General features: G+C 43.0%; 1 protein-coding gene across 6 annotated transcripts in view; it reads right to left on the reverse strand.

The window, feature by feature from the left end:
* Positions 1-12,248, reverse strand: part of Arhgap44 (Rho GTPase activating protein 44) — a 174,940-nt gene that overhangs the window by 47,974 nt on the left and 114,718 nt on the right. For all 6 annotated transcript variants that reach the window (XM_076542614.1, XM_015992386.3, XM_015992387.3 and 3 more), the window contains exon 7: positions 10,355-10,472. In XM_076542614.1, the coding sequence (XP_076398729.1) occupies positions 10,355-10,472 (118 nt within the window). The remainder of the gene's footprint in view (positions 1-10,354; positions 10,473-12,248) is intronic.

Consider the following 12,248-nt stretch of genomic DNA (forward strand, 5'->3'; position numbering starts at 1 on the left):
GTGTGCCATAGTGTGCATGTACACTAGAACTTACATATAATACATACATACATACATAAATGAAATAAGAGGGCAAAAAATTTGAATTCTAGAGAAGCCACTAAAAAAAGCAAAAATGGGAAGGTATTATTATTTTAAAGGAGAGAATCAAAATCAGATAAAAATATTGAATTAACACTAGAAATGAAATAAAAGAATCATGGAAGAGAAACACAGGAACAAGAGAAACATATAGAAATCAGAAACACATAGTAGACATGAAATGTGCTATCAATAATCACTGTGAACAGAAATGCTCTACAGCTATCCATTGAAGGACAGAGATTGTGAGAACAGTATCAAAAAGCAAAGCTCAATCAACTCTATCTTGGGTATGAGATGCCTCTTTAAATTTTTATATAGATTTATTTTTATTTTATGTGTATGAGTGTTTTGGCTGGCATGCATGCATATGCATGTGGGGTGCCTCAGGAGGTCAGAAGAGGGCATCTGATCACCTGGAACAGGAGTTACAGATGGTGGGGAGCTGCCAATGGGGTGCTAGGAGCCAAACCTGGTTCACTTGCAAGAGTGATAAATGCTCTTAACCACGGAGCCTACCAGTTTTCAAATCCAGAAGAAACCTACTTTAGCAATGCACATCTAGATTAAAGGCAAATGAAAGCCAGGCATGGGGCCACTTGTTTGCAATCCTAGCACTTTGGTGGTCGAAGAAAGGAAAGAAGCTGCAGCTACTGAGGGATACAGGATGAGATCTTGCCTCACTCTCCTCCCCCACAGAAGAAAAATGATGTCAAAAAGACACACTGCGCCGAGACTAACCAAAAGAAAGAGACAGTTGCTACACTGTCACTGCAGATGACACTGACTTTAGAGGCAGGAAAGCTATTGGGGTGGAAGGGTAGGCAGGAACTCCATTAGAGGGGAGGCAATCCTCCAGAAGACATAATAATCTTCAGTGTAAACAGAACATGGAAACACATTGATCAACAGCTTAGAGAACTCCAAAGGGAAACTCCATGACAGCAGAAACTGTAGCAGCTTCAGGCAGCAGGTCAGCACAGGAATCACCGGTGGCACAGGTGGGCCACACCCTCAACTCCAGCAAACGTACACCATCCACAGACGCTCCTGCAGTCTGGACCAAGAGGGACCACATTCTGGGCCATCAAACATACTCAGCAAATAAAAAAAAGACCACAGTAGAATTAAATGAGAAACTGGTATCAGGCAGAACCTAGGCCCAAACACTTGGGGGACTGAATAACATATTTATAATTAATAACCCAATCGAGCCCTGGGGCCTTTCCGTGCCTGTTCTATGCTGCGTGTAGGCTTCAAACCTCTTTTGTGAAGTGGTGGCTGAGAAGAATCTAGTGTAACATGACTTAGAAAGCCTCTGTGAAGCACAGGGCTTACCAGTGAAGCAGGTAAGATTCCTATTTGTCAGGTAGCCAACCAATGAACCAGACACCCACACAGGTGGAAACAGAGGAGATGCAACTGTGTTTCTCTCTCAGGAGACGGTGTGTCTCCTAGAAACAGCCCACCACCGGAGCTCAGAGCGCATCTTCCACAGAGCAAGGATATAGCCTCGATCTCAAAGCTCTGAGTATCCCACCACACAATGGCCTCTACAGAAGACATTCTTCTTCCCTCATTCTTTATTGTACATGAAAGTGTGTGCTGAATGTGCACAATCATATCCCTGCCTTCTAAAAACCAAACAGCCAACAGTATGTTTTGGTTAATATCAAATGAAGACAGATGGGGAAATACCAGTCCTATGAAAACACGTGCTTTCTTTGGCTCACAGTTATATTCCCGAAGTTATTTTACCCATACCACTTCCCCAAAACTGCAACATAAAAGTCCGTGTTCAATCGTGGGATTCTAATGTTTCCCATTTATCATTATAGAAACACGGATAACTTTATAACCACTTGTATATAGTTGTATATATATAACTTTATAACCACTATTACATGTAAGAGAAATTATCATTACCTACAGAAAAATTACTTAAAAACTAGATATTTTTCCTTTTAATCAAGTGTCTTGATTAGTCATTTTTAATTAAGAATCTAAAATGTGCAAAAGCTTTGAATGGATTTATCAAAAAAATTAACACATTTGTCCAAATCCACACCAAGTGCAACCTAAGAGTGAGCCCTAATGTAAACCAGTGCAGGCTGAGTGAGTGGACCCCACTGCTGTCCGCAGCTGGCTGACAATAGAGAGTTATATGCAGGTCGTGGGAATTATCATCCTACTTTGCTTCATTCTGCCCTGACATTAAAGGTCCTCTCAAAATAGAATTAAAGTGTTTACTGCTTTAAAACTCATTTCAAAGGCTTAAAAAAGGCAAAAATTTTAATTTCCAACAGATTTGAGACAGAGATGTTTGTCGTGCACCAATTTTATCTTTCTAAGCACCCTGACTTGTTTTTCAGAATCTTCCACTATTAACACACAGCTTTTCCACTGCCCACCTTCAACATGTATCATAATTCCTCTAGACTTACCTTTTTGGGTCTTTCCCTAACATTCTGTAAATAATCCTCAAGTATTTTTTTTATAGCACTGACTCAGTTTCTCCCAAGGCAGACTGTTCTTGACCAAAGACAACCCCACACTGGAGTTGTTTCTTCAATTTCTGCAGTCTCACCTTGCATCCCTTTCGTCTTATGTGGGAATTTTACCCCTCCGTGTGTGTACACATGATGTGCTGTGTATGGACTGCATATGTGTGCATATAAATATGTAGGCCCGCAGCTAGGGTTTTTCCTTGATTGCTGTCTTATTTTCTTTTGAGACAGTATTTTCTTCTGGAAATGATCTGGCTAGGCTGGCTGGCCAGCTAGCTTCAGGGATCTGTCTCTGTGCTCCACCCCAAAGATGGATTGTAAGCATTCACTGCTGGGCCTAACCTGTCTTGCATTATGGAGATCTAAATTCTGCTCCTTGGGACTGCACAGTAGGCACTTTACCAACAGAGCTATCTCCCCTACCTATTACCTCCCCTTTTATCCATAGGTACATGACATCCTTATTTGTTGAATTTTATTCAAGGCACCAAGATATATCAGGCTCACTTCATTGCAACTGCCAGCAAATCTTTTCCCAAGTCCTCTAACCCTTGATACAGCTGGCCTTCCCCACCCATGGATTCTGTACCCTCAGATACAGCTGACCATCAATCTAAAGTATTAGGAAAAAAACTGTACCTACCCCTACTGGGCATGATATAGGCTTTTCTCTTTCATTAACTCCTGACAATAGAGCATACCAGTTAACTATAGGTGCAGCATGCACACTCCATCAGGTATAGCAAGAAACATGGAGTGAGTTGAGGCACCCGGGAAAATACTGCAATGTTTACTATAAAGGACCTGATCTGTGGGGTCTGGTGTTTTCGGGGATAGTGGGAGCATCACTGGTGTTTTCTGACACAGAAAACTCATCAATTTAGATTTTCTTTTTTTTTCTTTTTGGTTTTTCGAGACAGGGTTTCTCTGTGTAGCTTTGTGCCTTTCCTGGATCTTGCTCTGTAGATCAGGCTGGCCTTGAACTCACAGAGATCCGCCTGCCTCTGCCTCCCGAGTGCTGGGATTAAAGGTGTGCGCCACCACCACTGCCCAGCTAGATTTTTTTTTTAACCTTAAAATGACGGGCACCCTGTCCCTGTACTTTCCTACCCACAGTTGTAGAATCTTCTCAGAATCTAAGCTCTGCTGGCTGTAGGTTCAGGATTCAACAGCCTGTGGGGCTGGACCAGGGCAGCTAGGCCACAGATGTGTGGCAATTTGCTTCCCTTCTCCATCAGGATGAGAAATACATTGTCTCCGAGTCCAGGGAAACCAGAAACACCCATGTTTGCAACATGCTTCAATATGTGGCATGTCTTGCCCAGATCCCTGTGGATAAATCACAGAAGGTCCACACTACTGGAAACTGCCATCAGACGGCTTCCTGTTAGATGTGGTTGTTCTTATCCTTAGACCTCATGGGGCAGACTCTGCTGGCAGAAGAGAATACAAGTATTGTCCATATTCCTCAGCTATTCTGGAACCTTTCGATCTGAAATGATGGTCCTGCTTGGATCTTATGTGCTTGCTTCCTATGACCAACTACTAGTCTTGTGCTAAGAGGAATCACAAGTCCAGATTCAACACTGTGTCTTTTTAGTGTGTGTGTGTGTGTGTGTGTGTGTGTGTGTGTGTGTGTGTGTGAAGTCAGACTATGGGGAAGGCAATGATGGCTATAAACTGCCTTCGATCTGTTGCTCCTGAGACTTAAGCTTCAAATAGCAAAGATTATACACTAGAGAATAAACAAAGAACAGACACAAATTAAAAGAGACTGAGGGAGGACTGAGAAAATGGCCACAAGAGTGGCTGGCGGGCTGGCAATGGATAGGCAGAAGGTATGAAAGCCTGAAAGGTAGAGGTAGGAAGTGCTGCCTTCCAGGCTGCCCAGGATAGCAGTCAGTCTTGAGTACCAGGACAAATGATATACTGCACCATCAACCATGGAGATTCATTTCCTAATCCATCTCTTCTCCTCTATTCACTTTCTCTCTCCACAGTGAACTATCAGCTAATACTCAAGCCTTCTGGGATGTACTGGAACGGGGTTCTTTTATCTGGGGCTCCAGGAAGAAAGAGGAAACAGATAACAGTTGAGAAGAGCAGAACTGGTTTATCCTTGAAATATGGAGGCAAGGCAGGGACAGTATGGGCTCCTGGAGGAATGGGCAGGGAGTGTGGCATCTGTGCCCCTGAGGTCTCAGCAGTTCCCATGTAAGCAGCCCACCATGACTGGGTGTTCCAGGTGGCTAAAGTTCTCTGGGCCCCAAATGCCTGAGGAGTTCTGTGTGATCCTGCCTGTGAGAGTCTCTCTCATAAAGAGGACTCTGACTGCTGTTGTCCCAGCATTCAGGCCCCACTCTCTTTTTCTGCTTATTGAGTAGACAACCTAGAGTGTCTGCTGAGGAAATATAAAACCTCCACATCAGGAAAAACCCAGTCAGGGAACTTAGGACAAAGGAAGCCTGGGTCTATTTCAAAGTCAGGAGAAAACTTTAAGAAAACTTGCCGTAGGTGCTCCCAAGATCAGTTGAGCATACACGCGAGACGATGAAGGGCACAGTGGATGATTACCCTCTAAATCTGACCTTCACAAATTTCATACAACTCAACATGTCACAGACTAGCCAAGGCAACTGTCACAAGGAAGAGAGCTTCTACTGAAGACTCAAAGTGTGGCAAAGTCATTTCCACAAAAATTGCACTCCACTGTCCCAGGAAGGAGAACACAGAGTCCACAAATCTGAGGAATTAAAGAGGATTTAACTCAGGGTGGTGATGGTGATTTAACAACGGTGCTGGTACAACTGACTATCCACCTGGACAAAAAGGAAAATAAAGCCAAAAAAAAAAAAGCTCTAACTCATACTGTATAAAAACAAACTTCTGCTGTCTTAAAGTCCATAAAAGAAGTGTATAAAATGCATTAAAACATTAATATAAAGGAAATCATTAAAAAATGATCTCTCCTTCATGTGGGAGCCCAAATTACTCAGGGTCAGAGAATCAGAGCTTGCTTTACCCAGCAGAGTTGCATAATGGATGATTTGGCCAGGGGCGTGGTTACCTGGTGTTTGGAAGGGTCTACACTTGGCTGTACAGTGTGCTCTGATCTTGCAAAGAGGAGGTCTTTTGCCTTGCCCCTTGACATTTGTATAAAAAGCCCTTTTGAATAAATGCCTAGGGCAGCTGGGTATTGATCCAGGGCCCTCCCGAAGCTATCCTGTGTCTCTGCCTTTCTTATCCTCTCTTTCTATCTTTCAATATTTCTCATTTCTCCTCCACCCAAGAACCTTCAAAAGGTGGGAGCAGGTTGGAGCTGGACTCCAGCAGACCCCCACACCTTCGGAAAGACCTCACTTGTCTACCAGGCCACACAGTAGCTTTCCTAAGGCAAACAACATACATGCACTGTAGCACTGAGATTTTAGTGGCTAAAACCAATGCACACTAAGTAGAAAGACCGGGCTGCTCAGTCAGAGGACCTGCAGCACAACCGATGGGGAAGAGTCAAATATTTCCAGCACATGGGAAACATAGGAATTGCTCATTTAAAAGGCAACAGGCATGTTACCTGACTCATTAGTACAAATAGGCAACTCCCCAAGCAGGGCATGCCTATCAGTAGAAGATCATCTAATAAATAACATTAGGACATATGATCATGACTAATATTAAGGAAAGTTACAAGTTACAATAGCATATATAGAGAGAAAGAGAGAGAGAGAGCTTCCAAACTGGCAGGATGCAGAAACAGAAAAAAAGGAGCAACATAAAACACACGTAGAGATGGAAGGAGGGGCATGCAAATTTTTCATACTGATGATGGAAATGTGAACCGTTCTTTTCAGAATGGGAAAACTGTCAGTCAGTATTTAGTCAAATAACAATATGGGTAGATTTACCCTAAAAATGCCATCTTTGGGTATTTATCCTACAGAAAAAGAATTCACCAGAGTGGAATGATATAGACCCATGGAAGTTTAGTTACCATTTGGGAGAGGAAAAGCAATGCAAAGCTAACAGGTCAGTTCAGTGCGAGCATCTTTGCACAGGAAAATAGCAAAGTTATGGTGTGTGTGTGTGTCCTGTGGGTATGCATGTATATGCATGCCTGCATGCATGTGGCTGTATATATACATGATATATTTTATGTATATACACACATACACATATAATGGTACATATGTGTATCCTCTAGCCCTGGCTTCCTTATCCTTCTCAATTTCATGGCCACTGGGTGTATCATAGGGTGTAGTGTCACACAAACTTTGAGTGAGCATTGATGGGAGGAGGACTTGGTCACCTCACTTGAGAAAGTGTTGCTGGTCAGAAGAGGCGATTGTTGGTGTCTTCTCATAACATGTTTCTGTATTCTTCTGCTGCAGGATGGTCTGTATGTCAAATGTGTTCCTCTCATTGGTCAATAAATAAAACACTGATTGGCCAGTAGCCAAGCAGGAAGTATAGGTGGGACCCAGAGAGAAAACTCTCCAGCTACAAATGGCGCCCAATCCATTAGTTATAATGAACATCTATTTCTGTTACAGTGTTTACAGAGGAAAATACTTTTGGCATAACAGCAAATTCAGGAAGCTACAGTGTGTACAGCACTACTGTTTTCCTTCTGGTGTACCTGGATATTCACCTTCAGAATCCCCTCTTAGTACCTGCTTACCTGGCCTACTGGAAATAATATTTTAAAAAGAAGATTCTGAAAGGGGCTTTTCTAACTAGGGGAGGGGGATAAAGATAAATACAGAAGCAGGATAAAATACCAGTAATGATGACTGAAAAAAAATAAGGAATTTTACTATTAACTGTTTACCAAAAATACCCCCAACCTATAATACACTTAAGTCTTTATATAAATATGCACATGTACTTTAAATGAAATATTCTCATCTGAGATGACAATGCTTCTTCTAAAGACCACCTAACAAAAACCCCAACACCAGGCATAGAAAGCCCTCTTTTGAGAGTTGTCCCAGAGACTCCCAAAACATTACAAGCTATTACTATTGCCCTTTGTTGCCCACCAGAGGTGGAAGGGTAAGTCCCTATTGCTGAAGACACCATGCATTTTGGACACAGGATCCAGAGACCCCTAAGCTAGAACTGATCTGAATGCCTCCTCCCTAAGAACTAGCTTTTTTGGTATCAGAAAGCACCATGCAAGCTGCCAAAGGAGAAATAACCAACAGTTCTACCCAGCTATGATGCCTATGAACCACAACGGCTAGCCTGACAATGATAACCCTAAGAGTGCATTAGTGGTACACATACCTTGGCAGTAACCAATAGCTCTCTAGTTGGACTTAAGACCCACTCAACAAGACGGAAATCATCTGTGGTACTGGAAAGCTAGCCAACTACCCAGGCCTAGTGAAGTCATGGATCTGGGGGAGAATCTACAACCCCCACTTTTCAAAGTCAGCATAAACCCCAACTACACCAAATACTTGTCCTTGTACCCACAGATAAGTGTCGTCCTCGCCCCTTATCAAGAAAATTTCTCTTTGCAACAGACGGAGACCACTACAGAAAACCACAACCAATCAAAACGCACGCTAAGTCCAGTGGAAACATCTATAAAAACACTCTCACACCTAAGGCTCGGTGAAGGTTGGGGAAGAAGAAGAAAGATTTAAAGAACCAAAGGATCAGGGAGATTGTGTCTTCTAGTAATATCAGAATTATACTCATAGAGTCTCATCAGTGTGACTGTCCAAGTGTAAACTAAACAAGGACAACACCAACAGATATGCCAAAGTAGATGGAGGGAAGCCCATGAGGCCTCAGCCGTACACAAAGAACTACATGCAACTAAGGAATCCTGAGACTGGGAGACACAGTCTTCCGAAGAGGGAAAAGCACACCAGTCGGTGATCCAATACTAAATGGTCAGTCTTGGAAACACATGTACAAGGAATATGATGCAGACCGAGCAGGTGTGTTGATGTATTGGGGAGTATATATGTATATATGTATGTATGTATCTGTACATACATATGTGCAGGCAACAACAATCAATAAAAAAAGTGGCCATGGATTTGAAAGACAGCAAGCAGGGGTATATGAGAGGGATTGGAGGAAGAAAAGAGAAGGGCTATGATATAATTATAGTCTCAAAAATAAAAGACAAATATCCAAAAAAGAAAAAAAAAGAATTATTCTCATGAATTGAAAATATATAATTAATATACACTAAACTTATATTAATTATGTTCATGACATTGACTTTTGGGAGGGATTTCCTAATTTTTTTAAACCTGTCTTTACAGCACTTGCTAAAAGTCCTAAATAAGTCTGTTATATAATCCCCCCAAAAAGATTCTGAACTGAATAAATGGATATACAATAGACCAAGTATAGCTCATGCTCAAATCAGCAGGAGAGAGAATAACACTTCAGAAATGGCACAGCAGCCACACTAGCCAGAGATTTGCCAGAGACCCAGAAGCACAAGTGGCCAGTCTGCCTCAATCACAATGAATCTGGCATCTGAAGCCTTTAGATTTCTCTGCTTGGTTCCACAGGCTAACAGTCTGAGAGACAGAGGATTCTTTGAAAGTTCTTCAATGTTTCTAATCCCAGAGGGAAATTCTGAATGTCATGTGAATGCAAGTTCAAAGCCACCTGCACAGTGTGGCAGTGAAGGTCAATGTACAAGGCAAGAAAGCCGCAAAGAACAGATAACCTGTGCACAAAGGGTCACTCTCTTTTAAACTGCATGGGATGGCTGAGGATAGAGCTCAGTAGCAGATTGCTTGCCTAGCATGATGAAGCCCCTGGTCCAATATCCAGTGTGCACGCACATGTGCATAACACACACACACACACACACACACACACACACACACACACACACACAGAGAGAGAGTTTATGAGCAACTGTGACAACAGGAATACAATATATTTGTAGAAGAAGTGAGGTTTCTAATATTTGGGTTTAAAGATAGTTTACATAGGTTTAGTTTTCCTAGGGACCCAAACTGACACAAAGACAAGTAAAGAGATGTAAATACATATATAATACATACATACAGACACACACACACATACACACACACATACACACACATACATATATATGACAGCACTATGAATGGTGTATGACTCATTATGTCTTACACAGTGTGGGGGTGGCAACAGTAGATGGGAATGGGAATGTGTGCAGTGAGTGATATCATCCCACAAGTACAGGATCCCCATTCTTAGAATTAGGTATTCTCTCTTTGAAAAAGGGAAATTATTTTTTGTTTTTTTGTTTTTTTATGGCCCCCACAGATAACATTTAAAGTGTCTCCCAAAAGGTATAGATACATTGGCCCAGTTAAAAAGTATTAAAAAGTAAAGAAGGAGAAACATTTTACTATCACAGAAGTTGTGGCTCAGTCTAAATTCTCAGCTGACCTAGGGACATACAATGTATTCTTTGGAATGAAGTTGCCCTAAAGCTCCCCAAAAAAATGAAGGTCATGTACTCTCTGCTTACAACATTAGATCAGTGATGGCCTGTGCCTCCCTGTCCTGGTCACCCTCACAGTTCTGAGTCTGAACTCAGCACGGACTCTTTGGACGTTTTGATTAACTGGAGCATCACCAGCAGAGTTTTAAGAAAACTTCACTGGAGCAACCCAGGGACATTTTGATTAACTGGAGCATCACCAGCAGAGTTTTAAGAAAACCCCACTGAACAACACAGACCACCCCTACGGAGTCCCCAGCCTGGCCCAGGAGGGAAGAACAAGGGGAACAGATACCCGGCAAATCTCCACTCTGTTGGCAGCCTCCTCCATCTCCTCCCTGAGGGCATCGGCTTTGGCACCCGCAGGCTGAAGGCTGCTGGAGAGCCCTGAAGACTTGGAAGTCTGCTGCCACCTGAGGGAAAACAAGAGAGAAGAAGATGTGAGAGACAGGTGGGGCCCTGGGGATAGGACAGAGCGCTGAGGAAATACCTGGCCTCAAGTTGTTAGCCTGGGGCCTACACTGTTGTAAGGAAGGTGTGACCAGGAGACCCCAACGCTACACCAGGCGAGGGGCTCCCCTTGCCACAGTGGAACAGCGCACTACAGTTTGCCACTGGGTTCTCTATTACCTCCTAAGCACTAAAGCCAAATGACACTGTCCTCTTGACAAATCACAACTGTTGACATTTATGGAGCGTCGTGTGACCTGCTAGTATATGAACATGATTAAATGAAACTAATTAACACACCTATCACCTCAGCTTTTGCTAAGAGCTATTTGAATCTTAGTCACGCTCACAATTGTTAATAGTGATGCATTCCATATTTAACAGTTGCCAATTCTGCCTTTTAGTATGGTCTCTGTCATTCCTTGAAGTTCCCCACGGGCTTCTGGGTTTGGAAACACACCTACTCGGCTGAAGCCAACAATGGAGGTGAGGTGTAAAGCAAGCACTGACAGGATTCAAAACCCATCTGAAGGCTAAAATCTGTACCGCTAAATACGGAATAGCATCCTATCGACCTTTAGTTACCACATTTGTATTTCCGTAAAAACTCATCTCTCGCAGGGAGAACCCTGGCCTCTTGAGGAAAACAGAGAGCTTTGAGGGAGAAGTGCCAGCACTTCTTTCTGGTTGCTGGAGTCACTATTAGGGGACAAGAGAAGGACCAGAATGTCCCTGCAAGAAGAAAGGGCTCAGCAGGGTTCCTCTTCTGGTAAGTCTGAGACCTCATGGGCTCATCAGGACCAGCAGGTAGGAAAAAGAGCCAGAACAGTCCATCATCTTAACTTGTCCACTGGATCTTTTATCTCCAAGAGACAGAGCTATTTCTAGCCTGTGAGGAGCACAGCAGGGCAGTCGGGATGACAAATGGCAGCCAAGCCTGACTTCGGTCTTGGGAAATCAGGAAGATGAAGGATTGGGGAAATGGCGGGGGTGGGGCGGGGAAGCTGCCCTGCCTAAGAGGGACTGATGGAGCTCAGGTAGGAATGTGGTCAGAGGTTGCCAGGCGTTTCAAGAGAACTGAGAACTCTGCCTGGGAACTCTTCTGATGAATTGTGTGCCAAGATGAAACAGTTTCTTTTAAATACAAACTAAACAAGGACCTTCCCCCAGCCCTGAGACCATGTCTGCAGCTGGCCAATCCAGGGGTACAACATCCTAAGTCCCAAGTCAAGAATCTAAACAGCAGCTAGCTAACTGGTAGTTTTCTCTCTTGTTATCTGCAGGAAAACCCTAAGAATGTGGGGCTATGGGCTCCAAGGGGGCTTTTATAGCAGAAAGCAGCAAAGTGCAGGGTTCTCACTCAGCCTCTTAGGATGCAACCTGCAAAACCATTATAGGAAGGCTCTCAGACTTCAGCTGGTTAGAGGCTACCAGGAAGACACATGCCCTGGGAGCCATTCTGATTCTAAGATAAGAGTTTAGAGAAATTTGAAAAGTGATCATTTTGAACAAGTTCCCAAAGCTGAAACAGTAAACATCAGTTCAGCAGGAATCCCTGAATGACCCTTCCCATAGAGACATGCTTTACACAAATGACCCAGTTCTGATCATTGGAACTGTCCAGAGCCACCTATTTAAATAAAACTTGAAAGTAATGAGGGATTTGGGCCATACACATTATTCAACATCATAGCTGTAATTCATATGAAACAGCAAAGACACCTCCATGTTCATTATAG

Source organism: Peromyscus maniculatus, chromosome 8, assembly GCF_049852395.1.
Source record: "Peromyscus maniculatus bairdii isolate BWxNUB_F1_BW_parent chromosome 8, HU_Pman_BW_mat_3.1, whole genome shotgun sequence".
In the NCBI taxonomy this organism is placed as follows: domain Eukaryota; kingdom Metazoa; phylum Chordata; class Mammalia; order Rodentia; family Cricetidae; genus Peromyscus; species Peromyscus maniculatus.